The 22,442-nt window shown below is 43.3% G+C and overlaps 1 protein-coding gene and 1 long non-coding RNA gene across 4 annotated transcripts in view; both read left to right on the top strand.

Annotated features, from left to right (window-relative positions):
* Nucleotides 1-5,747, top strand: part of LOC116787686 — a 55,932-nt gene extending 50,185 nt beyond the window's left edge. Inside the window, exon 4 of the long non-coding RNA XR_004357389.1 lies at nucleotides 2,129-5,747. This is a non-coding gene — a long non-coding RNA (uncharacterized LOC116787686). The remainder of the gene's footprint in view (nucleotides 1-2,128) is intronic.
* A 424-nt stretch (nucleotides 5,748-6,171) lies between these two features.
* On the top strand, nucleotides 6,172-20,466 carry LOC116787318 (elongation of very long chain fatty acids protein 4-like). 3 transcript variants are annotated; one of them, XM_032688829.1, is made up of 9 exons: nucleotides 6,172-8,867; nucleotides 9,352-9,426; nucleotides 10,061-10,126; nucleotides 11,725-11,912; nucleotides 12,905-12,985; nucleotides 13,749-13,808; nucleotides 15,184-15,298; nucleotides 16,217-16,344; nucleotides 17,691-20,466. In XM_032688829.1, the coding sequence occupies exons 3-9, from the start codon at nucleotides 10,069-10,071 to the stop codon at nucleotides 17,859-17,861; spliced, it is 801 nt and encodes a 266-aa protein (XP_032544720.1). In that variant the 5' UTR covers nucleotides 6,172-8,867; nucleotides 9,352-9,426; nucleotides 10,061-10,068; the 3' UTR covers nucleotides 17,862-20,466. The 3 variants fall into 3 exon arrangements, with proteins under 3 accessions (XP_032544720.1, XP_032544719.1, XP_032544721.1); XM_032688828.1 differs by having other exon boundaries at nucleotides 6,172-9,426; XM_032688830.1 differs by having other exon boundaries at nucleotides 6,172-9,426; nucleotides 13,752-13,808.
* Nucleotides 20,467-22,442: the final 1,976 nt, after the last annotated feature.

Raw genomic sequence — 22,442 nt, forward strand, 5'->3', positions numbered from 1 at the left:
TTTGGGCACTGCTAGCTATACAGTCATATCATGTTTTAATTGTCTAAATCTCCTCATGACAGAAAGTCATTTGAAAGGCTTCCTTGATCTGTTAAAGGACAACTCAAGGCAAATTGAACACCATCTAATTTTTTTTTTTACAAAAAAAGAGACACAGTATGTGACCTGCATAGTCAAAAGCAGACTTTCATTCCAATGGCAGTGCCTGCTCTGTGCTCTGTTGTATCTCCTGTGGCAGAGATCAACCTTCTCCTCTCCGAGGTGTAGTTTGTTGACTTCCAGCTAGGAGAACACTCTATCATTAGGAGTGTTTTTCCTATACTGGGACGTAGAAGATTGTGTCTTAAAGCCCCATAAGGGCAACGAGGACAAAACCACCAACCCAGGAGCCTGTACAATCCCCAGTGGATCACTTCCAAAATTCATACAGTAATTAAGATAAGAAGGAAGGATGAAGTATTTTGCAACTTGGAAGTGCAGTGAGCTACCAAAGCAGTATTGGTAGTCCACATCCTCCCTCGGGGTTTGGCCTAAAGCCTGGAAGTATGACAAGACCTGTGCCTATAGGGTAGGTTGGGTTGCCCTAGTAGGTAATGCTATTGCAGGAGCATGGAAACCAGGAGGTTTCCCCCTGCTGCAAGATGCAGCAGGAAGACTGGGAATTCCTGTATGTTACTCTGGCTAATTTGCTGTCACCTTTACCAGGGCTGCACTAGCCAGCAGCAGCAGTATTATTAATGATGCCTCCCATGGACATATTGTCCTTATATGAAGTTCTCTAAGCATATGTAAACAGTAATTAAGCCTCTTAACACCTCAGGGAGTTCCAAAGGGTTCACATCAGTTACTTTTATGATGCAGCTCTGCAGCTGTTTGACTGCACATGGCCCTACTAGTTATTGACTGCAGAGTCTGCTAGAACTGGAGTCACAACCTCATCCTTTTTCTGCAATAAATGGAGGGGGAGTTGCACTTTTTCTCCACTCTCTTTTCATAGAATCACAGGATGTTTTGGGTTGGAAGGGACCTTAAAGATCCTCTTGTTCCAAGTCAGGAACACTTTCCACTAGACCAGGATGCTCAGAGCCCCATCCAACCTGGCCTTGGACACTTGAACACAGTCATTGCTTCGACAGCAACATATAAAATCCAGCCAAAGTTCTCTGCAGCGGGGAAGTCACCACTCTTTCAGTGTGAATGAAGGCACACTGCCTCTAAAGATTCCATGTCACTGTGCCTTTTGTTCTGAGTTACCTTAACTCAAGGCAAAGTCTTCTGTTTCACACAGGCCATGTATAGACAGAGATTCAGGATGGGCCATGATAAAACTGAATCTTTTTTGCCATTGTAAATGTAAGGCAATTTCAGGGAGGTTTTTGCTGTTCTCCAAACAGTAATTGCATCAGAAGGACAGAGATCAGAACATTCTGTACTACCTATTGGCTACACAATTCACCATTAGAAATTGGAAAGTCGAACTGCTCATTTTCTGGCTCCTATAAATATCTGCTCTATTTGGCTCCCAGATCACTGGGAGCAGATGTACCAGATCATTAAGGGAGCAAAGAGGATTTTGCATCCTCAATTTTTATTGCTACCATAAATACTTTGGTAGTCACTGCATGGGGAATCAGACTCTGCAGAGCTTGCAATCTGCATGTTAGGCACAATCAAGTGCTTTGCAGACATGGGCAGGATAAAGGCAGGAGTAGGCAAAATGGGAATAAAAAGTAAAGTGGTAAGAGTTGGGAAGACATCACATCCTGGTTTGGCAGCTGCCTGCTGACCACAACATGTCAGGGATTTTCAGGCATAATAAGAATGAAAGATTTGATGATGAGAAGGAGTGAGACAGTAGCCTTACTAATTTCTGTGGGGAGGTTTCTCCAGGTGTAGGGCTGAAGCAGGAGAGGATGGGAGCGTGGTACCATCACAGAGAGACTTAGCTGAGACTAATTTAGCAGGGACATCTTTGCAGAGGGGAGATGATATGGGTATCTGCCAGGTGAACAAGAAGAGGGAGAGATGTCTTAGACTTTCAGAATCACCATGAGGCTCACAGATGTTGGTGTGGTAATGAAGAGCATCTGATTGTAAAACCCAGATACACATCATTTTCTTTTAACAGCAGCATTTCAGTTACAAGAGCATCCTCTTTCCTGTGGTGGGAGCCCCAGTCATTTGCAGGTGGCCTGCACAACATCTGTGTACCATTTATATCTCTCTTCAGCTTCTGAAGTAAAGTCTGGTTTGATGGGCCTGCTTGATCAGCTGGGTGCACAGAGTGGAGGAACATCAGAAGGTAGGGGAGAGGCAAAGGAAGAGAGAATCCCTTCTCCAATGGCAGTGGATGTTCAGTGGCAAGTTCTAGTATGTACCTTCCCTTCTGCAGGAACAGCTGGTTGGAATTAATTTCTCAGTCCAGTGCTGTTGGTAGGTTTGTGTGGGAGTGAAATGGAAGAGGAAAATTCTCAAAAGGACTGAAACATTCAAGTATTACCAAGAGAGAGTTTTATAAAGACTTCCCTTGATTTCAGAAGGGAAAACAAGAGGCAGGGATCAGCATTTCAGATCAAACACTGTAGTCTCATTATGTGGATGCTTCACTAGTTGTATCAGGAATTAAATGTGTGTTCTGCCCATGGCTCAGGCATATTGGAAATGCTGTGAGGTCTGGGTTTGGAGATCCGTGTGCTGCTTATACCAGAGGCCTTGGACAATCTAGTTCATTCTGTGTTCTTTGTAGAGCTCTAGGACTAGAACAATGTTCTTGGAATCCCTTGGATTGGGATTTCTCCCTCCACTTTTGTTGCCCTGATTCACAATTCATCCTCAGTGACTCCTTCTATAGCAAACTGAGAGAGAGGTGCAAGTCCAGGGGACACCTCTTTTCTACGATTGACATTTTGAGTTATGGCAGATAAGTAGGTTACTAGAGCATACTGTTTCTCTCTCCAACCATTCCTGGGTCCTGAAGTCACCAGTTCAGAACTGAGCATGTAAAGCTTGGTGAGATAACCCCCAATCTAATGTCTAAATCATCACCTTCTCTTTCTTTTGGCTTCTCATATCTGGCCAAGATTTTAGCATAAAAACCTTTTTGCTGCCACCATGCCTAAGGGCTGCAGGTTTTTTTAATAAGAGGCTGTTATTACCCAACTGGTCAAGACATATTTTTGAGCTCATTTCTGGGAACTTTCTGAATGATGTTTGGGATCAGCATGAAGTCACTTCTCCTTGCCAGTCACAGTGCAACTTTGAAACAATACCGATTCAAGACATGCTGAATGGAGAGTAGATTTAGAGATGAAAGCCAAAGGTTTCTGAATTCTCTAGGCTTAGGAGGTTTTTGGGAATTCATTTTGGGAGACGGGGCTGCTTCAGGCTCCTACACAAAAGCATACAATGAGAGAAGATTCTTACCTCAAAGAACTGCTCAAGTAAGTAGGCAAGACCAAAAAGAGCAAAAACCATAGAAGCAAAGAGGACTCAGTTCAGATGCCTATACATAGGTAGGTATCTAGGGCCACTGGAGATGCCTTAAGATAGCTCTGAGATCCATGTGGAGCTCACAGATATGGCACAGAACTTGCAGGAATCCTTGGACTTACCAGAACAGCGGGAGGTCAGGTGAGATGCCTTAGGGTATCCTGAATGTCCATAGGTTCCTATGTGTGGGCAGCTGGATCAGTCCTTAGAACTCCTCTAAGCATTGTAGAAGTTAATTAGATGTAGACAACCAAATTTAGGTGTCTTGTAAGATGTTCACACTTGAAATGACTTGCCCAAGGTCACAAAGGTAACAGCCTCAGAGCCAGAATCTGGTTTGCACCCAAGTGGGTGGAATTCTCTGGATTTGGCTCTCCACTAACTGCAGGTCACCTTCACCTCACTCCTGTGAGAGAGGCAAGATTTCCTTCTGCTTTATAAGTCTGGGAAATGAGGCGTGGGGAGGCTGAGTGACGTTTTTGAGACCTCAGAGTAAACTTAGTATGTCATATGCAGAAGAAAAATCTATGCTGGTAAAATTAACATTCTGGGTTTTAGGACCATAATTTAGACAAGAACTGCTGTAATCGTCCAGTCCTATGCATAGAGACAGGCTGCTCAGTACCTGTGCCAAATCTTTCTTCCTGTAATCTGTTCTGAACCTTCCAAGGTCTGTGCGATTGGTTGCATGATGCATAAGTGAGGCAATCGAGAAAGAGAATCCCTGTGCCAGAAGGAGCTTCTTCCTTCAACTGCTTCACTGTGCATCTTAAGGACTTCTGTTTGCTTTAAATAGATGTGAATTTGGACTTTTTCGTGCACAAGAGCTTTACGGACTAGACCCAAAAAAGTTTGGTTAGGTTTTCAGAGGGTTTTAGTGATGACCGATTGTCACCTGAAATCACTGTATTTCTCCAGAAACACATACAAGCTGGTAATTGCATATTAGCAAAACAAGTGTAGTAATTTAATTATTATTCTGCAGGTAATTCTATTGCTGTTAAAACATCTATTATTGTGCTACCCTTTGTTGAGAGACTGCTCATAAAACCAGCTCTCATTTGTTTCTGTTTTTGGCAATTGAAAGTTGATGTGATTGTTAAAATGAAGTAGGGGGAGATCACATGAACCTCCCTTGACAAATGTCCTCATGAAAATGTCATTCCAGAAGTTCAGAGCTTTCTCTGGAGGACAGTCTTGCCAAGGAACAAGGTCTGCTGGTAGTGTTGACAATCTGATCCTGCCCTTGAACTTCTCATGACTAGGAAGTACATTATCCCATAAGTGGCTGTAGACCTTGTTTAGCAAGAGTGCAGATGTAGATATGAGCTGAATAAGAGATTTGTGTGTTTTTTACCCTCTTTCCTGTCCTGTGGCATCCACAGCTCTGGCATTTACATCTTGTTGAAGCCAGTTTCATACAGAGTTTAAATTACTAGTAATTTTAAATATCTGCATATCAATATGAATATCTACATGCATAAAACAGTTGAGAGGTTTGGTTCAGTTAAATTGCATAGGAAGGGAATTCAATGCCAGGTATTCCAAAGGCCAGGTATATACCAGTTTTAGAAGGTAGCAGGACACTTCAAATCTTTAGATATGTGCTGGTAGTTAAGGTTGTGGTGCCTTAACTAGTTAGATATTCTTGTGGCTTATTGGTGTTTGGTGTTGTATACACATGCCTTACACCTTTGTAGCACTGTGGGAAAAACATAAATGGGATGTCGGGTCTGAGACTGTCCTGCCCTGTGGGACTTGGCCTGGATTAAGTGGATAACTGAAATAATAACATACTAATGGGTTTAAGACTGAAAAAGTAAAAAATGATGTCTTAAAATTGCTGTAACAGCTTGATTAGCAGCAAGAAGCCGTTCTCATTTTTCAAGTAATTTTATTTGTATTAGATGAAACTTTTTAGGTGGGTAAGGAATTTTGATCGATGAGAGTTAAATTGCTGACAGCTACAAAGAGCATTGCTACAAGAGATGAGGTTTTGGACGTCAGATGTGTGCCACAGTACATCTTCTTTGTATGAAGTGGAGGTAGGAATAGCAAAGCCCACAGGCTGGTCACATTGATTAGAGGGATGAAGCCCCTCTCCTATGAGGAAAGGCTGAGAGAAGAGAAGGCTCTGGTGTGATCTAATTGTGGCCTTCCAGTACATGAAGGGAACCCACAGTAAAGATAGAGGGACTACAAGGGCCTGGAGTGACAGGACATGGGGAATGGCTTCAAACTGACAGAGGGCAGGTTTAGATTGGATATCAGGAGGAAATTCTTCCCTGTGAGGGTGGGGAGGCCCTGGCACAGGTTGCCCGGAGAAGCTGTGGCTGCCCCATCCCTGGAAGTGTCCAAGGCCAGGTTGGATGGGGCTCTGAGCAACCTGGGATAGTGGGAGGTGTCCCTGCCCATGGCAGGGGGTTGGAATGAGATGATCTTTAAACTGCCTTCCAATCCAGGCCATTCCATGATTCTGTAATCTGCTAAGTCTCTGCTGTGATGTTGAGAGTATCACCACACTATCAGCAAAAAGTTCTTCTCCTAGAGGATGGTTGGGCACTGAACAGGCTCCCCAGGGCAGTGGTCACAGCACCAAGGCTGACAGAGCTCAAGGAGCATTTGGACAACACTCTCAAGCACATGGTGGGATCTTTAGGCTATCCTGCACAGGGCCAGGAGTTGGGCTTGATGATCCTTCTGTATCCTTTCCAACTCAGTATATTCTATGACTCTATGATTCTATGACGTAGCCTGGATATCCAGATGAGCTTGGCCCCCTCCTCCTTGTCTTTCTCAAGTATTGAAGCAGGTCTGTTTTGCTAATTTGTGCTTTTAGTACAGTTTTGATTGAAAGCAACAGCAAACAGAGGACCAAATAGCAAACATTGTATTGTCTAGAAGCCCTCAGAATTGTTTTACTGTTAGTATTTGTTATTGATAATGATTTTGTGGCAAACACCTCTAAAATATGCAGGACATAGGCAGGTTTTAAATTAGCTAAAATATGCCAACTTTTAAGTCTCTGATGGAGTTTTCTGAGCTATCACATACTGTGCACAACAGAGTTGCTTACTACTGTGGCTGTAATCCGTGTTCCTGCAGTTCCCTTTTTTCTTGACTAGTCACTGAATGAAAAACCCAATTCACTCTGGCATTCAGAGCTCCCCCAATACTATTCCAGTGAAGGAGCAATGCTTTTTTTTTTTTCTTTTCTATTGAGTTTTTGCTGAAACTGAAAGCCCTGAGGCTTTTATGTGTGGTCCCTACAGAGCTGACCTCACAGTTGTGCTGTCATTCATCAAAGGACACCCATTCCTAGACTGTAAAAGTACCATGTTCCTGATGCCATCTCTCCATCTGCCAGCCAGGTTAGTGAACATCTGCAACAGCACTGCTGGGAATACTTCAGGAACAGGACAGGTTTTAAAATATGAAATATGCTTCATGGTATTTTTTAAAACAGAAAATCCAGTTTACATGAACAATAAAATACTTTGTCCGAAATGAAACTGGTGAAAATTCACTTCAGCTGATTTTTTTTTCACCAGGGTAAAAAAGAAGTTTGATGGAGAAGTTTGTGTCTGTAATTCTGAGTCTTATACATCAATATAAATAGCTCAGCAAACATTACTTGAAGTTACCAGATAGATATACTAAAATACAGTCCCATCTACACGTAACAGATAGAAAGGGCTGGTCTGATTTATTACTTTCCCTGATTTGCACAGATAAATCACTGAATCTTTTTAAGGACTGGGGCAGCAACACTATAGAAATGAAACCTGTTGTTTCATGAACAATTAAAAAACTTCAACTTTTTAGGAAGCTCAGCAAAAAAAAAAAAAAAGTGTGTAAAATTCACCATCGCTATCTCCCTGAACCTGAATCAACAAAACCCTGGATCAACAATATGATACCAAAGGTCAGACAAATCTTTTTCTTAACTGGATTGCCCTTCTGACCCCGAAAATTCAAAACCTTCACCCTAAATCACCTTTCCCAAAAGTATCTATTTAAATTCTTTCATAGTTTCCACATATCATGGAAATACAGTAATTGTCCAGCACAATCAACAGGTGATGTGTTTCAAGGAAAAACTACCACCACATGATATGCTTAATTCCCAAAGCTGCTTTCAAAAGCTAATCTTTGGTGTTTTGCCCTTCAGAAATGCTTGTGATGTATCTGATGACGGGCACATGGCAATGGTACGAGAAATGGGGTTACCCTCGGGTTTTTTTGGGAGTTCTGCTAATAAAATGTGCTTTCTGGGAAAATAAAGGATATATCCACACCCTAGGGTCAGGTTCACCCCAGGTGACCAAGCTTGGTGACCCCTCACTTGGCTTTGAGCTCTTTCTTGGTGGGTGGGGGTTGGGTTCCAGGGTGCTGGTTCTGCCTTGGCACCTCCACTCCCACCTCCATGGGACTGAGTCACAGACACTGCCCTCGCTGACTGGACCTGCTCCTGACTGTGGCTCTCTGCATTTTCCCTTGATATGGTTGCTGGAGATCACAGGGGGGCATACCTGGTGTCACTGTCAAACCCCTCAAAATATTTTTCTGTATTTCTAAAAACAATAAAGGTTTTCCTGTACCTTTAAAAAACAGTAAATGTGACTCCCCCAGGGGCATAGGCAGGATATGAGGGGATGACTCCAGCTGAGTTTTCTCTGCCTCCCCTGAGTGAGTGAGTGAGCGAGCGAGTGTTCCCACTGTTCTCTGCTCCCTCATTTGGTGGTTTGCACACATTTTGAGTACACAAAAGGCTTGTTGACAGCCCCTTGTGATGGGCTGAAGGAGTGCTCCAAACAGACCAGTTTCCAGGCATGATCCCTCATTTTTACTGCTTGCAAAGCTGTCATGGCCTGAAGAAACCTGCAGAAGAAATGCTGGCCTGGTTCCCACTTGGCCAGGCTCCCAAGCGTGACACTAAAGGTCAGTTGTTCCCTCCTGTGGAATCCCATTCCTCTTCTGCATTCTATTCCCTCCTTTTACCGGTCTCCTAATCTGAGATCATGTGGGGAGAGGCAAGAGAGGGTGGGGGAGGAGTGTGTGATGTAACCTCTGCTCTGGCAAAGTTACGAGACAACACCACAGTGCCCGCAGCTCACGGTGGGATTTTGGTGGCTACCGCTGGGACACTTAAATAAGAGGCAGGAAGATCCATTCCCAGGAGGTATGAAGATCTACCACAGCTGTGTGGGACCCAATAGCTGATGTACTCACCTCACTTGTGGAGATGAAAGCTGAGCACAGTGTCTGCAGCTCCTTGGTTTGCTGCCTCTACATGCACCCGGAGTGAGGCGACCAGTGGCTACATCCCGAGGACACCCCTGAGGAAAGGGATGCTCAGAGTCAGCTACACTGCTGGGGTGAGTCTGTCCCTTCTTCCTGACTGTTTGGGAGGGAGGGAAAGGAAGTGGAGTGAGCTGGAATGTGTATGGATTGTTTGAGGGTATTTAACCGTATGAAATCCCTGCTGGATTGACTCTGTGCCAGCTGATAATCACCGAGTAATCTCAGTGCTGGCAGGTTCTGCTCGGATTACAAGGGCATGTGTCTGTGTGTCAGGAGGTGTATGAGACCTGCTGGGCATCTCAGGGTGTGTGTCAGGGAAACCAAAAAGGGATTTGACTGCAATGATTGGCTGCAGGAGAGAAATTTGGGCAAGCCTGTCACCTGTGTGTGCAGGGGCACATTACAGTCAAGGGAGGAAGTCAAGGGAGAAAATGTGCTTTTCTCAATACCAGCAAGAGATGAGACTGGGAGGAAGCTGGTCCTGTGTATTTGCTAAAGGAGAGAACTGGATCAGATAACATGATCTGTTAAAAGTAACTGCAGTAAAGTGTTTTCTAGGTGAACTTCCAAGTGCCATTGAAAATGTCTCCCTGCTAAAGGAAAGAAGGGAAGAGGAGGAGCATCATTATATATGTGAGTATTCTACTTTAATATAATATATTGTAGAATATATACAAGATAAAACAAAGTTAGTGTACAAACTGGACCTCAGAAAGCCAAAGAACAAACATAGCTCTTTTAACACCTCTGGAGTTGCAGCAGTACTGAATTAATCCCTAACTGCCTTCTAGCATTGGGAATATCCAAAAATGCCTGCAGAAAGAAGGATGCAGTGATGCCACCTGGTGTATGTCCTCATGGGAAAGTTGTGACCATAATGCTTTACACAAAATATTGTGTGACTGATTTCCCAGCGTGGTACATGAAGCTCCTGGCTCTGGTAGTTCACATGCAGCTACTCAGAATACTTTCTAGAGGTGAAACCTCAACAAAATATCAAAATCTAGAAGTTAAATAATAAACTACTATTAATTTGATGAAATAAATAAAATCTGGAAGTTAAATAGCTAATCATTGCAGGGGGTTCTCTTCCTTCCTTTTTTAAGTGAGACTTTAATCCTAGTCTAAAATTGTAAAGTTCCTAGAAAGCAAGCTATTTTCTTTCCATTAGCTGTGGTCTGTCTAAGGAGCCTCCTTATTTAAGACTCAGTCAAGGATAAATAGGGTTAATATGATCCTTAGGATGCTAATTCTAATTTCTTTCCAGAACTTGTGATGGCTTCAACCTGGCAGAAAACTCAGGAATTCTACAACTGGGTTCTTGAAAGTGGAGGTAGGTAGAAATGCTGTTTTAAACAGGAATTTTTGCATAAGTAGCATGATCAAGGACAAACCTAGAGGGAACATGATCCTCAGAGGAGCCCACATTTTTTTATCTGGCAGATTTCTCCATAGTGACAAACTTCCCTTAAGTCTTTAAATATATCTTAGGGACACTCCAGCTGGATCAAAGAAAGGAATGAAAGAATGGGGGATTTCCCCTGTCTCAGCAGCTTTATGTTCAATGAACAATGGTCTCTGACAGGACAAGGAGCAATATATGCTCAGGATTACCTGTTAAGTCTGGAATATTAAAGGAAGTGCATATTCATGTGCCATGAATCAGACCAAAGAGTTAATATTTTGAGGTTTAAACTCTTTGTGATGCCAGTAAAACCCATTATCAAATGACATAGTGACAGAAACCGTTCTCAGTGGCTTGACATTTGACATTTTGCAGTGACGAGACTTCAAATCTTCAGTAGAGGTTCTGCCAATCCAGTTTGGTCCGAAAGGGCTCTGTTGGGTCCCTGGATGTAAGGAAAAGCCACAAAATTCCATTAAGGTAGAATGGCAGGTCTGCATCTTGGCTTTGGCAGGAGGAGGATGTGGGGCATGATGCTCAGACTGTAAATGTTTCAGGATTTGAATTTAAGGAGAGAGTGTAAATTAGGATTCAGGACTCCTGACAAACTGTTAAATAGAGAAATGGAATGACAAACAGCTCCTGACACAGCCCTTTACAGCCATAGCAAAGAACTGGAAGGTTTAGAATGGATGGGGATTAACAGAGTCATGTGGACAGATGTAGAATTTAAAAGAAAAAATCACCAGTGAGTCAATGACTAAAATTCAATAGAGGATTTCCACAACCAACCCAGGGCTAAAACAGTGTGAGGGGTCTGGAGCTTGGGAGTGGCAGGTCAGGATGCAAAGGGAGATGCTAAGGAAGTTTAACAGAGCAGTGGCCACAATGGAAACAGGAGAGGAAAGCTTGAATGGGAACTGGGATGCTTTTGCAAACAGAATGTATCTTGCACTTCTGTGGGTGATGAGGCAGGATTAGGAGGAGGTGGCCTGACAGAAAGTCCATTGAGATTCCCTTTCCTGTAGGACTGAAGGGCTGTTTTACCAGAAATAAGAGTTTGAATGTCATTTCCTAGTGAATACAGGTGTAAAAATGAAGGTGTGGAGAATTTCAGATGTCTTCAGAGTTGTGTGGCAGAAAGGAAATAACGGGAAAAGCAGGAAAGATTTACACACCTGAAAAGCCACTGTTGGTTTGGTTGGTTCTATACATCCCTGCACAGTGCCCTGGACTTCTTCTTTTGCCCAGGTGTGGGGCGGTCTTGCAGCCTGTGGGAAGGGGCTCCAGCTCATCCCAGGAAAGGTCTCTCTTCCAGTACTGCAGTCCCAGCCCCAGTGTTGTGCTAAAGCCTTTTGGCAGAGTCTGGCACGTGGAACTCCAGGGCAGGAGAAGGACTGTGGCAGAGCTTTGTAAAGATACCAACTTTCAGTTTACCAGGGAGCGTGCTGAAGGGAGGTGAATGAAGATATCTGCCCTGCAGTGTGTGGGGTGTGCCAGCTTTGGCTGTGTGTTTTACTTTTCAGATCCAAGGACAGACCCATGGCCACTGGTCTACTCTCCACTTCCAGTCACACTTATCTTTGCCTCCTACCTCCTTGTTGTGGCACTGGGGCCCTTCTTCATGCGGCAGCAGAGACCCCTGGAGCTCAGGGGCATGCTGGTGGCCTACAATCTAGCCATGATGGCATTGTCATGCTACATGTTTTACGAGGTGAGGAGACAGGATTGGCTCCTGGGCAAGCACCTGGGAAGGGTTTGAAAGCCAGAACCATTTGAAACAGCATTTGCTGATGGACTTTAATGAAGGGAGTGGGAGCTGGCTTGGATGTGTCCCTGTTTTGCCACAAGAGGAGCAGTGTTGCCCTGCTGTACCACATTCCCTCCCGTTTCTCAATCTTCCTGTCATTCATAAAATTAACACTGAAACGTTCCTGAATGAATGAGCTGAAGGTTGAGATCTCCCTATTAAACACAGAATGTATGGAGGACGTGGAACCTCATTTTGTGTCGTGACTGACTGGTGAGGGGACCTGTCTCTGAGAGTGAGGAACACTGTTCTAGTGGGGTGTGTCCCTGCACACGACAGGGGGGTTGGGGCTAGATGATCTTTAAGGTCCCTTCCAACCCCTTAACATTCTATGATTCTGTGATTTTTCAGACTTGGGTTGGGCAGTCCTCTTCAGGAGTCAAGCCAAGCACACTGCGGCTTCCTGCTGCCGGGAGTGTTGAGGACATTGTTTCCTGCTTCTTCTTTCTACAAGCCTTTCCCTTTTTTATTTAGGCCACCAAAAACTCTTCAAGGGAATACAGCCAAATAGGTTCCAAAAACATTTCGATGTTGACAAATATGCCCTTTAAGTTTGTATCACAATTGTTACATTAACACAAACTGCATTTTTTTTTTCTTTGAGCAAACACTACTTCATCTGAGGACTAGAATTCACTATTCCTGATGAAGTAAGTTTGAGCACTCCAGCGATTACATAAGGAGCTACAAATATGCCCAGGCCAAATTTTCTTTTTGACATTCCAACAAGGATGTGAAGTACTTTGTTTTAGGTTTTTACTGTTTGCTCAGCTGTATAAATTACATGGATTTTCTGTCAGCGAGAATTAGATTACCTTATCATTAATATGCATATCTTTTTGGAACAGATGACTTTGAACAGCAAATTGATTTCTATTGCTTTTCCTTTGTTTCAGTTTTTGGTAACTTCAGTCTTGGGCAACTACAGCTACCTGTGCCAGCCAGTGGATTACAGCCGGAGTGAACTAGGAATGCGGGTACAGTTCTATAGAAAGCTTGTCTTAGGCCCTGCCCTCCCATGGGTGTGAAGATTATTTTGCTCATAAAGAGCAATTTGCATGCCTAAGAAGGCTTTTACTCCAATTTATTGCTTGTAAATCTATTTCACTAAATTATCTACTTAAACTGTTGCATTTCACTTTAGTTCTCTAAAATCAGTTGTCATCAGTCAACACAGCCATCTAAGTTTGCTCTTTGATCACTGCAGAGAGGTTGATCTTACATTCTGAAGATAGATGTTTATTATAGATATTTCAAATTAACTCTGAAATATATGTAACTCTTTGCTTTGATTGTAAGGATTCTGGGTGATCACTTTCAACAAGAAAACCAATTTTTATATCCTTAACTTTGCGTGACATTAGTCTTACTCAACATTTCTGTTAGCACAGGGATTTGGCTAAAATTATTCCTTGTCCGGTCATCACAGGGGGTTTGGTTGGGTCACACCAGCTTCAGCTTTCCAAAATCTTGCATGAGGTTTTTTTCAGTTAGAATTTGGAGGTATTATGCTTCGCTTCCAGATGTAACCAGGCTTTGAACAGGTGCAAGCATGGATATTATCTTTTCAGCTTTTCAAATATTTGCTATCAGGCAAAAAAAAAAAAAACAAACAAAAAAAAAGCCCGGAAGAACTCCTTAATTTTTCCTGTTCCCGGGTGGGCAGGGTTCACATAGCGCATGGTTGAAAATATGTTGATTTTGGATAAAGGTCTAACCGCGGTGCCTTGTGCTGCCCAGCAGATGGCAAAAGTGTGTTGGTGGTTCTTCTTCTCCAAAGTCATCGAGCTACTGGATACGGTAAGGAGGGCTGAGCTCCGTAGCGGGATTGGTGCTGGAAATAAATCACTTCCTTGTTAGAAAGGGGCAGGGTGCCAAAAGTTAATGTCCTCGGCTGATCCTGTATTGATTTGCTCGCTGCTTTTCAGTAAGAGCTGATTTCCTGTGTTGTGCTCTGCCTGTTTGTGGGAATGAAGGCTGATGCTGTTAAAGAAGAGGGCTCAGCTCCTGCAGGCTGCTTTTTGACAGTGTTTGGCCTGTGAGAGCCCAGCAGCATCGCTGGATACTGTGCTGCAAGGCTTCCTCAAAAGCTTCTTTCCAGGAAGGAATTGCTGCTGCCTGATTTGTCTGTCTCCATCCCAGTGGCTGCACATCCTCACTCCCCAGCACTCTTCCTGTGGATGGGCACAATGCTAAGGGAGAGGCTTTCACCTTGGCTATTGCAAGGGGGTCCCCCAAAATCTTAGCTGCTGTGCCACTGCCTGTCTGGCAACAGTGGTTTAATACTGGTTAGTTGGGCAGTAAAGAAACTGCAAGTGGACAATGTGTTCTGGTGTCTTTGCTGCCACAGATTGTCCCAAAGCTGTGCACTAAAGGTTTGTGCCCCATGTGACATTGAAAGCTCACCTGAAAGAAGTACCACTTCATAAAGGAAGTAACTAAATGACTGAACCAACAAGGAAATCCCACCTCCCTGCTTGCTCAGCAAAAGAAAGCTGTGTTCTGGCCTAAGTCTTCACAGTCTAGTGTTCTTTGGGGACAACATACTGTCTGAAATGTGAATCAGCATCCAGAGCCCTTCTAGGCCCATTGCCAGTGGTTTGGCCATTTCTCTCTCTGTTTCCATCAGCAACAAAAGCAGCTTTTTGACAATCCTAAGTCCCTGAAAAGCAGGTTCATTTTTTTGTTATGTGTGTAAGCATGTGCACGCTGAAATACAGTGACCTGACACATATTCATCTGGCAAAACCATTCTCTTTACTCATTCAAATTCCAGAAGGGTTTGGGCATTCAACACAGCACTTTTTCTTTGGATTGTTTTCTGGTACCAGCAAACATCTAACCTATGTCCTGAAACCAACCAGACCCAAGCAGCTGCAAATTGTATGGAAGTGTCTCAGTCAGAGTCTCAAATGTGTCCTCTTCAGACCTTGGGACCTGAATCCAAAGATAAAAATTGTGGCTCTGTGGGAGAAATTCTGCTTTCCAGTTTCCCCCCATTCTAGATAATATGAGATCTATTGCATGTGTTGTTTTTCACCAGTTTTTATCAAGAGCAGAGCAAATGGGTTTGGGAGACTGAGAATCATCATTAGCTATTTTTATAACTTTTTATTGTGAAATATTTAGTCTAAACACATTGACTTAAGGTTTTCCTTTGTCTGGCTTCTTCCAGGTTTTCTTTATTCTACGCAAGAAACAAGAGCAGGTGACTTTCCTTCACGTGTACCATCATGGCACTATGCTGTTCAACTGGTGGTCAGGGGTCAAATATGTGCCTGGAGGACAAGGTATGTGAGAAAACCTAGTGTTTCAGGGGTTTTTTGGGCTGTGGAGGTAGCATTAACTGTGCAGATGGGCTGACTGGCAGGTAGGAAGCTCACCTAGTTCCAAAGGTGTGAAAAACATGTGCACTTGAGATGAAACCATCTGCTCTGCTCTTTGGGTTATTTAGGCTGCTACATTCACTGCGTCATCCAGAATGAGAATGTGCCAACAGAATGTGTCCAAACAGAAGAAATAACATCCTACACAAGGTCTATGTATGTCTCATCCCCGATCAGCACTCCCTTGCTTCCCAGTCAGAGGGCCTGGTGCAGCAGCCCAGGTTCTGGCTCTCCATTTCGTTTACTGCTCTTTCTGATCCAGACCCAGAGTGCTTCTCCTGTTTGCTCCTCTGGAAGAGAAGCATCTCAGTACTAAGTAGGCCCTATACAAGATGCTGGGGTGCTCCTTTTTGGGAAGCCATTTCGGCTACATGGTGTTGACACCGGAATGTCATGAAATGCTTAGGTCAGAAGATAAAAAATTCTCTCCTCTGCCTTTGAAGCTCTTCTCTGTCTCCTAAGTCTAGATATGGGCTGGATATATTGAGATGCCCCAACCCTGGCACTGTTCAAGGCCAGGTTGGACAGGGCTTTGAACAACCTGGTCTAGTGGAAAGTGGCCCTGCCCATGGCAAGGGGATGGAACAAGATGGTCTTTCAGGTCCCTTCCAATCCAAACCATTCCATGATTCCATGATTCTGTATGCTGAAAGGAGAAGGAAGAAGAGGGCATGCCTCCAAGATGGAGCCTAGACTGAAGGTTCATGCGTAGGGGTGATGTGATGTTTTTTGAAAGCATCATCATAGTGGCTGTGAGCTCTTCACAGGGTTGGTCTTGCATGGGTTGTATGTCTTGTTCATCCTCACTTCTTCACTCCTCAGCCTTCTTTATTGGGATGCTGAACTCCTTTGTCCACATTTTCATGTATGGCTATTATGCCCTGGCCAGCCTGGGACCATGGATGCACCGTTACCTGTGGTGGAAGCGCTACCTGACCATCATGCAGCTGGTAATTAGTTCCATGTGTTCATCTCTGCCCTTCTCTGTGTTGGGTGTGATGGCCCCTGCTGTCTGGCACCTACCTGGTTCAAGTCTTTGTTTGCTTCCCACAGAAATCACCATGTCCTTAGGTGTCCTCATGTACCACTGTGACAGGTGAACCCGCTCTGAATTTCAGAAAACTCACGAGGGCCCTTCAGTGACCAAATAATGAGCCCCAGCTTTGTAATGGGAAGGAGAGGAAAAAAGTTAACCCTGTGGTTTTACGGTTAGATTTCTCCCTTTTATGTTTCCTCTCTGGAGCCCTGGAAACTCAGCTTGATTTTGGGAGGTGTGGGGCAGTAACTCAGGGAAGCTTTGGATTCTCAGTAGGGTAGGAGATTGGGCAGCCTTCATTTGGTTCCTTCAAAAAGGAAGGGTGTGTCTAACTGTCAGCAAACACGTGAGTTAAAGAGAAATATGTGAGTTTGACTCTTTCTGCAGAGTATCCCTTCGGATTTTCTTTCCCTCATCTGTGAAAAGGTGACAAATCCTGAAAACCCTGTGTTTTTTCAAAGATACACCATAAATGCAATGTTCCAGACAAGGGCAGTGATTGTAGGAGAGTTATTTCCACACAAAGAGAAGTTATGGAAACAAAAAGTATGCCATTACCAGAGAAGAGGAAGAGGGTATATATATAAAATAGTGGTGCAGTGAAGGCTGGTCCAGAGTTCTTACTTATCCTGAATGGCAAAGTAGAACAAAAAAGCATTGAATAAAATGAAAAAGTATTTTTTACACGAATTATAGCACAGGAAATAAATTTTTATTTAACATCCTTTTGGTAGGTAGAACTCATTGCTTCAGGGTATTGAGACAGGTCACTTAGTAACATACCAAAAAAAAAAAAAAAGAGGATTAATGTTTAAATTAATAAAAATAGTATCTGTAATTCCTCTCTGTAAGCTAAAATGCAAATCAAAATTTTCCCAAGTATAATAATCTGATTACCAATGGGGAGGAAACCTCTAGTTTCCATATTCCAAGATCTCAGCTACTTGCCCATGGCAGAGGAGTGGCACAAGGGCAGTGATCTGCTCCTTGCAGAAGAGGCTGGATTCCAAACTTGACCCCTGAAGCAGTGGACAAGCCTCAGTGTTTGATGGACAGTTGACACCCTTCATGTTGGGAAAACACCACTGAGCTTGAAAGGCAAGTTTTCCAGGGACGTCAGGAGAGGCAAGCAGGTGGTGCTCTGGGTTGAGGGTACTACTAGGATGTTGTGGCAGTTGTTGTGGTGGCCCTAATGGTCAGCTGAGCTATATCTCAGGTAGGTTCCCTAATCCGGCTTCTTCTTTTTCCCCCCTCTTCCAGTGCCAGTTTGTGGCCATTGCTGCTCATTCTTCCTACAACCTCTTCACAGAATGCCCATTCCCAGATGGCTTCAACACTGCAGTCTTCCTCTACATCCTCAGCCTCATGGCTCTCTTCCTACACTTCTACTACCGGACCTACGTTAGGGGGAAGCAGGAGAAGCTCACTTAAAGAAAATCAAATAGGACACTGAGCAGAGGCTGAGGAACTTGTACGTTCTCTGCTGCTTGTAATGGGGTTGCAGGAAGAAAAATGTGTTTTGGGGAGTGTGTGCGAGGCTCATGTCCTGCCTTCAAATACCTCAAGTTAGGGAGAGGAAAGGAAGGACAAAGCCAGGGATTAAGGTATTGAGGAGCTTGTTTAATAAGGCTGAGGCAAAGCTAAGCCAAGGAGTCCCCAGCATAGCAGGCTTTGTGAAATTAGCACAGGAAGCTCTTTTTCCCTCCCATCAGTTTCCAAGGTCTGGCATCCAACCACAACTCCCTTGTCTCATTTCTTAGGCTGTAGAGGGTTTCTTTGCATTAATAAAATTGTCTCAGCTTGCTGCTCTAGATCAGACAGGGCCACGTGCCTCCAGCCTTGTCCAAGCAATGTCCAAGTAGCCAGGAACTCACTGGGACTGCAGGATGCACTCACCTGTACACTGCATCCCAAAGCTCCTGCTAGAAATGGGGTGGCATACAGCTATATGACCCTAATGGTTTAACTTTATATAAGCATGAGCATGAAGGAAGTTGGACATTATGTTGTCTGGCTGGACAAGTCCCTTCACTGTCCTGAAGTGAAAGAAGGCATTTTTAGCACTTTCATCCTAAGGAAGTGCAGTAAGAACCACCATGTACCATTTTCTGGAATGCTTATTTGCCTTTGGTTGCTCTCATAACAACAGAGAACTTTTAATGCATGAAGACTACTTGGTATTGCTCCTTATAGGTGCCATAATTTTACTAGAATGAATAGACTGAGGTTCCCTATTCATGACATTTTTCCTCCATTTTTTAATTATTTTTAATATTATTATTTTAAAATTTTGCTTCTCATCAAACATGAAGAGTTTAACAACACCATAAGCAACCACCTCCACTACCTAATATTTGTATAAATACCAAATGTATAAAGTCGATTCATTGCCTAGTGCAAGGCTGCATAGCTCCACTGGCTTTAACACATTATTTATTGGCTTCTGTTTTACTCCTAAATCCATTACAGCTAGAATTTTGCACTTATATTCATCTTCAGACAGTTAAATGCTGTTAAAGTTTTGATGTGGCAGTGCTTTGAAGAGCCTAAATTCAGATTTTAAACTACGAAGTGGCATTTATTCATTGCACTCTGCTTTGTTGACTAAAACTAGTATTATGGAGTAGTGATATTTTCACAGTTGAAACACAAAGGTCTTGAAGGAGAGGATTAGAATTGGTAACATGGTGCATTGCCATTGCCAAGCCAAATCCACCTTGAATGTAAAAAAGTCTGACTTCACTGGGAATGTCCAGAGGACTAGAGCTAGTCTGAACCACAATGACACATCTTAAACATCATTCCTTTAATTGGAGTAGTCTTTCTTCTGATTGTTACTGGTGAGTATGGAAAGCAGAGCAGGGCTTATTTTTACAACTGTGCAAGTTGGTTTTCTCCCTGTCAAATATTTTTCCATGCTAATTACTAAATAAATGGTCCTGCTTTTGCATACTGGAATTCTACTTTTGTTAGAATTTAGTAAACCTCTGGGTGGGTCCCTCATTCTTCCCCTTCACTTTAGTTGGAAAGGCAGGAAAAAAAGACCTGCAGTGTATCTCACGTACTGCACTCATTTTGAGGATTTCCCCTGGGGCCTCTCCAGCACTGAAGACTCAGTGCAAGCAAAGCTGTTTCATTACTCCTGTCCACTTAAACACTCACAACCCTCTCTTGCTTAAACCATCAGTACATTGAGCCCTCTCATTTCGTGGTAGAGCATAATTTCCTGCAGCTGAGTGAATTATCTGTGCTTACAAAGCAATCTAATGCTCTTTCTCATGTACATGAGGGGATCATGAGTAGGTCCTAACTTCAGTTTCCCCTCACATAAACTTTTTCAGATTGCAGTTACTAATTTCAAGGGCTTGACTAGTAATTTTATACCAGAGTAAGCATCACATATTTTGATTTTCCTTGATTCATTCATAATTCAGAACTGCTTAAAGATTAGAAATGAGCAGGAAATTTAAATGAGATTACTCCATGCTTTTGCAAATCCACTGCTTCTAAAAATATATAAATTTGTAAACATGCCATCTAGTTTGTTTTTTTTTAAAGCAGCCTGTGCAGCTGAATTTGTATCTGTGTATGACAGAGCTTCCTGTCATGGATTCTGGAGTGTGACTGGCCACATAGCTGGTAACAAAATACAAAAGTGTGAATTTGTCACCTGACAACTTGAAATAAATGACTGGTCACCTAAATCAGACACCACTGACAATATTTGTCCTAGACATGCAACCTTTCATCTACCTGTTCCTGTCCCTCTTCCTCACAGCCCGAATGAGGGGCCTGATCTTGCATTTTTGAATTGGTAAGAGCTTTTTGTCAGTGTCACTTCAATGGCATAGGATGAAAATGAAGTATTTTCAGTTGACTGATAAGGAGGGATTAAGTCTGCCCAGAAACACCACAGAGGAATAGGCACTGGTGTGGAGTACAGCCCTTACAGAAGCACTGATGCAAGCAAAATTCACTTGTGAGAGTATTTGCACTAGCAGGGAAGATAAAATTGGATTGGTGTATCTGAGTGGCTCTACAGGTCTTGATACTTTATTCCTTCAGAGTTCACTTACTTGTCTTCATTCTGTTTTAAATTGTGTTGTCACAGTTGGAACTGTCCACCTGGGCCATTCTGTTGTAACAAGAGCAAAAACTTGAGAGTACAGGTATGTGCCCCTGAATTTAGCAGAAAATAAAGGCACAAAATGGGATTTCCCCTCTAAGATCAAGTCCCTGGAGTTTAAGATTACACCACAGCAAAGCACTGGAAGTCAAAAGGGCTGGGAATTATAAATTGCAAGTTTGGGTAGCTCATGCTGTCTGGCAGAATCCAAAGCTTTGAGGATGAATTGAAAATATCCTGTCACAGCTGGATCTGTACAAACCTCTGGGCCAAATGCTGATTCCACTGCAGAATTCTCTGGAAACAAGCTGGCACAGCTGTGTGGAAAACAACATGCTCAGCTCCACGGCCTGGTTTGCAGTGAGCAGGCTGGGGTGTTACTCAAGCTTAACATGACATTTAAGGGGAGAGTTGTGTGTAAGTCTCCCCCTTATAAAATGTGGGTCATTATAGTTCTTAGAGTAGTTTACATGAACAAGATGTAAAGCATAATGGAAATAGTCTGTTAAAATGAATAAGCTTGATATCTGCTAGTGCTCAGCATCTTTCCTGCTGTTCCAGTCAATGTAAATTATGGATGTTGTGATCAAATTACTTTTGAATTAACCAGACCATTTACTCAATGCTTACTTTCTGTCTGAAGATAAATGAGAGGGATTCTCATTTTAATCAAAACAAAATACAGAAAAGAAAATCAATTATTATTTAATGTTTTTTCCATCCCCGTGTGATGGAAAGTTTCCAGAGGAACCTGGGCTTAAAATTGCAAAGCAAAGGCAGGAACGTGATTGGGTTTTAGCTTTTGGATTTTTATATATTATCAGAAAATATAGTGGTGTGTGGTTTTTTTTTAAAAGGCGAAAGAATTACTCTAAACAATTAATCAAACAAAAGCAGAATACAGCAGATTGCTTCGTACAAAAAATAAAAATCTGTGGGTATAGATGTAAAACACCTACTAGCCAACAACCCTATATATAGAACAGTGTGAATTTGCTGAATTCATTAATGAATAACTTCATGGATTAGGGCTTGATAGATGGAGCGCTCACATCCAGATGTTTACTGTGATTTTTTCAATGGCCTTGCTCTTAATCCTCCTGAACAGGAAATACGAGTCTTTTCCCTGGGGTCTCTCCTGGGGACTGTGGCAGTCTCTCTCTCTGGCCTGAATCATCTCAACACAGGATCAGGCTGCAAGGAATTAACCAAGTGGCGGGGGCACGGATTTGCCTTTAACCCCTTCGGTGTCTTCTCGGCTTCACATGATTTCCTCACCATCTGCCACAATGGCACTGTTATTTAGTCAACACATGGAGAAGAAAAGAAAAAGGAGTCACCCCATGAGGCACATTAGTGGGGTCCCTGTCTCCTGTGGGGAGACACACGGAGCCCCACTGCCACAGAGAAGGAAGGGGGCTGTGGGGAGATTAAGCCTTGAGGCTGGTGTGCATCTCTCCACATCTCAGCATTTTGTATTTATTTTTGTGGTGCTGCTACTCATTGTCAGTCATAGGGATGGCCCAAGAGGGAGTATCTGTGAAAAGACTGGTTGACCCTAAGGTGTCCTTAGTCAGGTGCACCAGAGGGTGTGTAGCGTGTGTGTAGGTGTGTTTGGGTGTGGGTAGGTAGAATCACAGGATCACAGAATGGCCTGGATTGGAAGGGACCTTAAAGACCATCTCGTTCCACCCCCCTGCCACAGGCAGGGACACCTTCCACTATCCCAGGTTGCTCAGAGCCCCATCCAGCCTGGCCTTGGACACTTCCAGGGATGGGGCAGCCACAGCTTCTCTGGGCAACCTGTGCCATAGGCGCATATTTTTCACATCCCTGACATGATGGCTCTGCTGGGCATAAGGATGTGATCCTTGTTTTCTCCCTAT

The sequence above is a fragment of the Chiroxiphia lanceolata genome, chromosome 5, assembly GCF_009829145.1.
Source record: "Chiroxiphia lanceolata isolate bChiLan1 chromosome 5, bChiLan1.pri, whole genome shotgun sequence".
Taxonomy (NCBI): domain Eukaryota; kingdom Metazoa; phylum Chordata; class Aves; order Passeriformes; family Pipridae; genus Chiroxiphia; species Chiroxiphia lanceolata.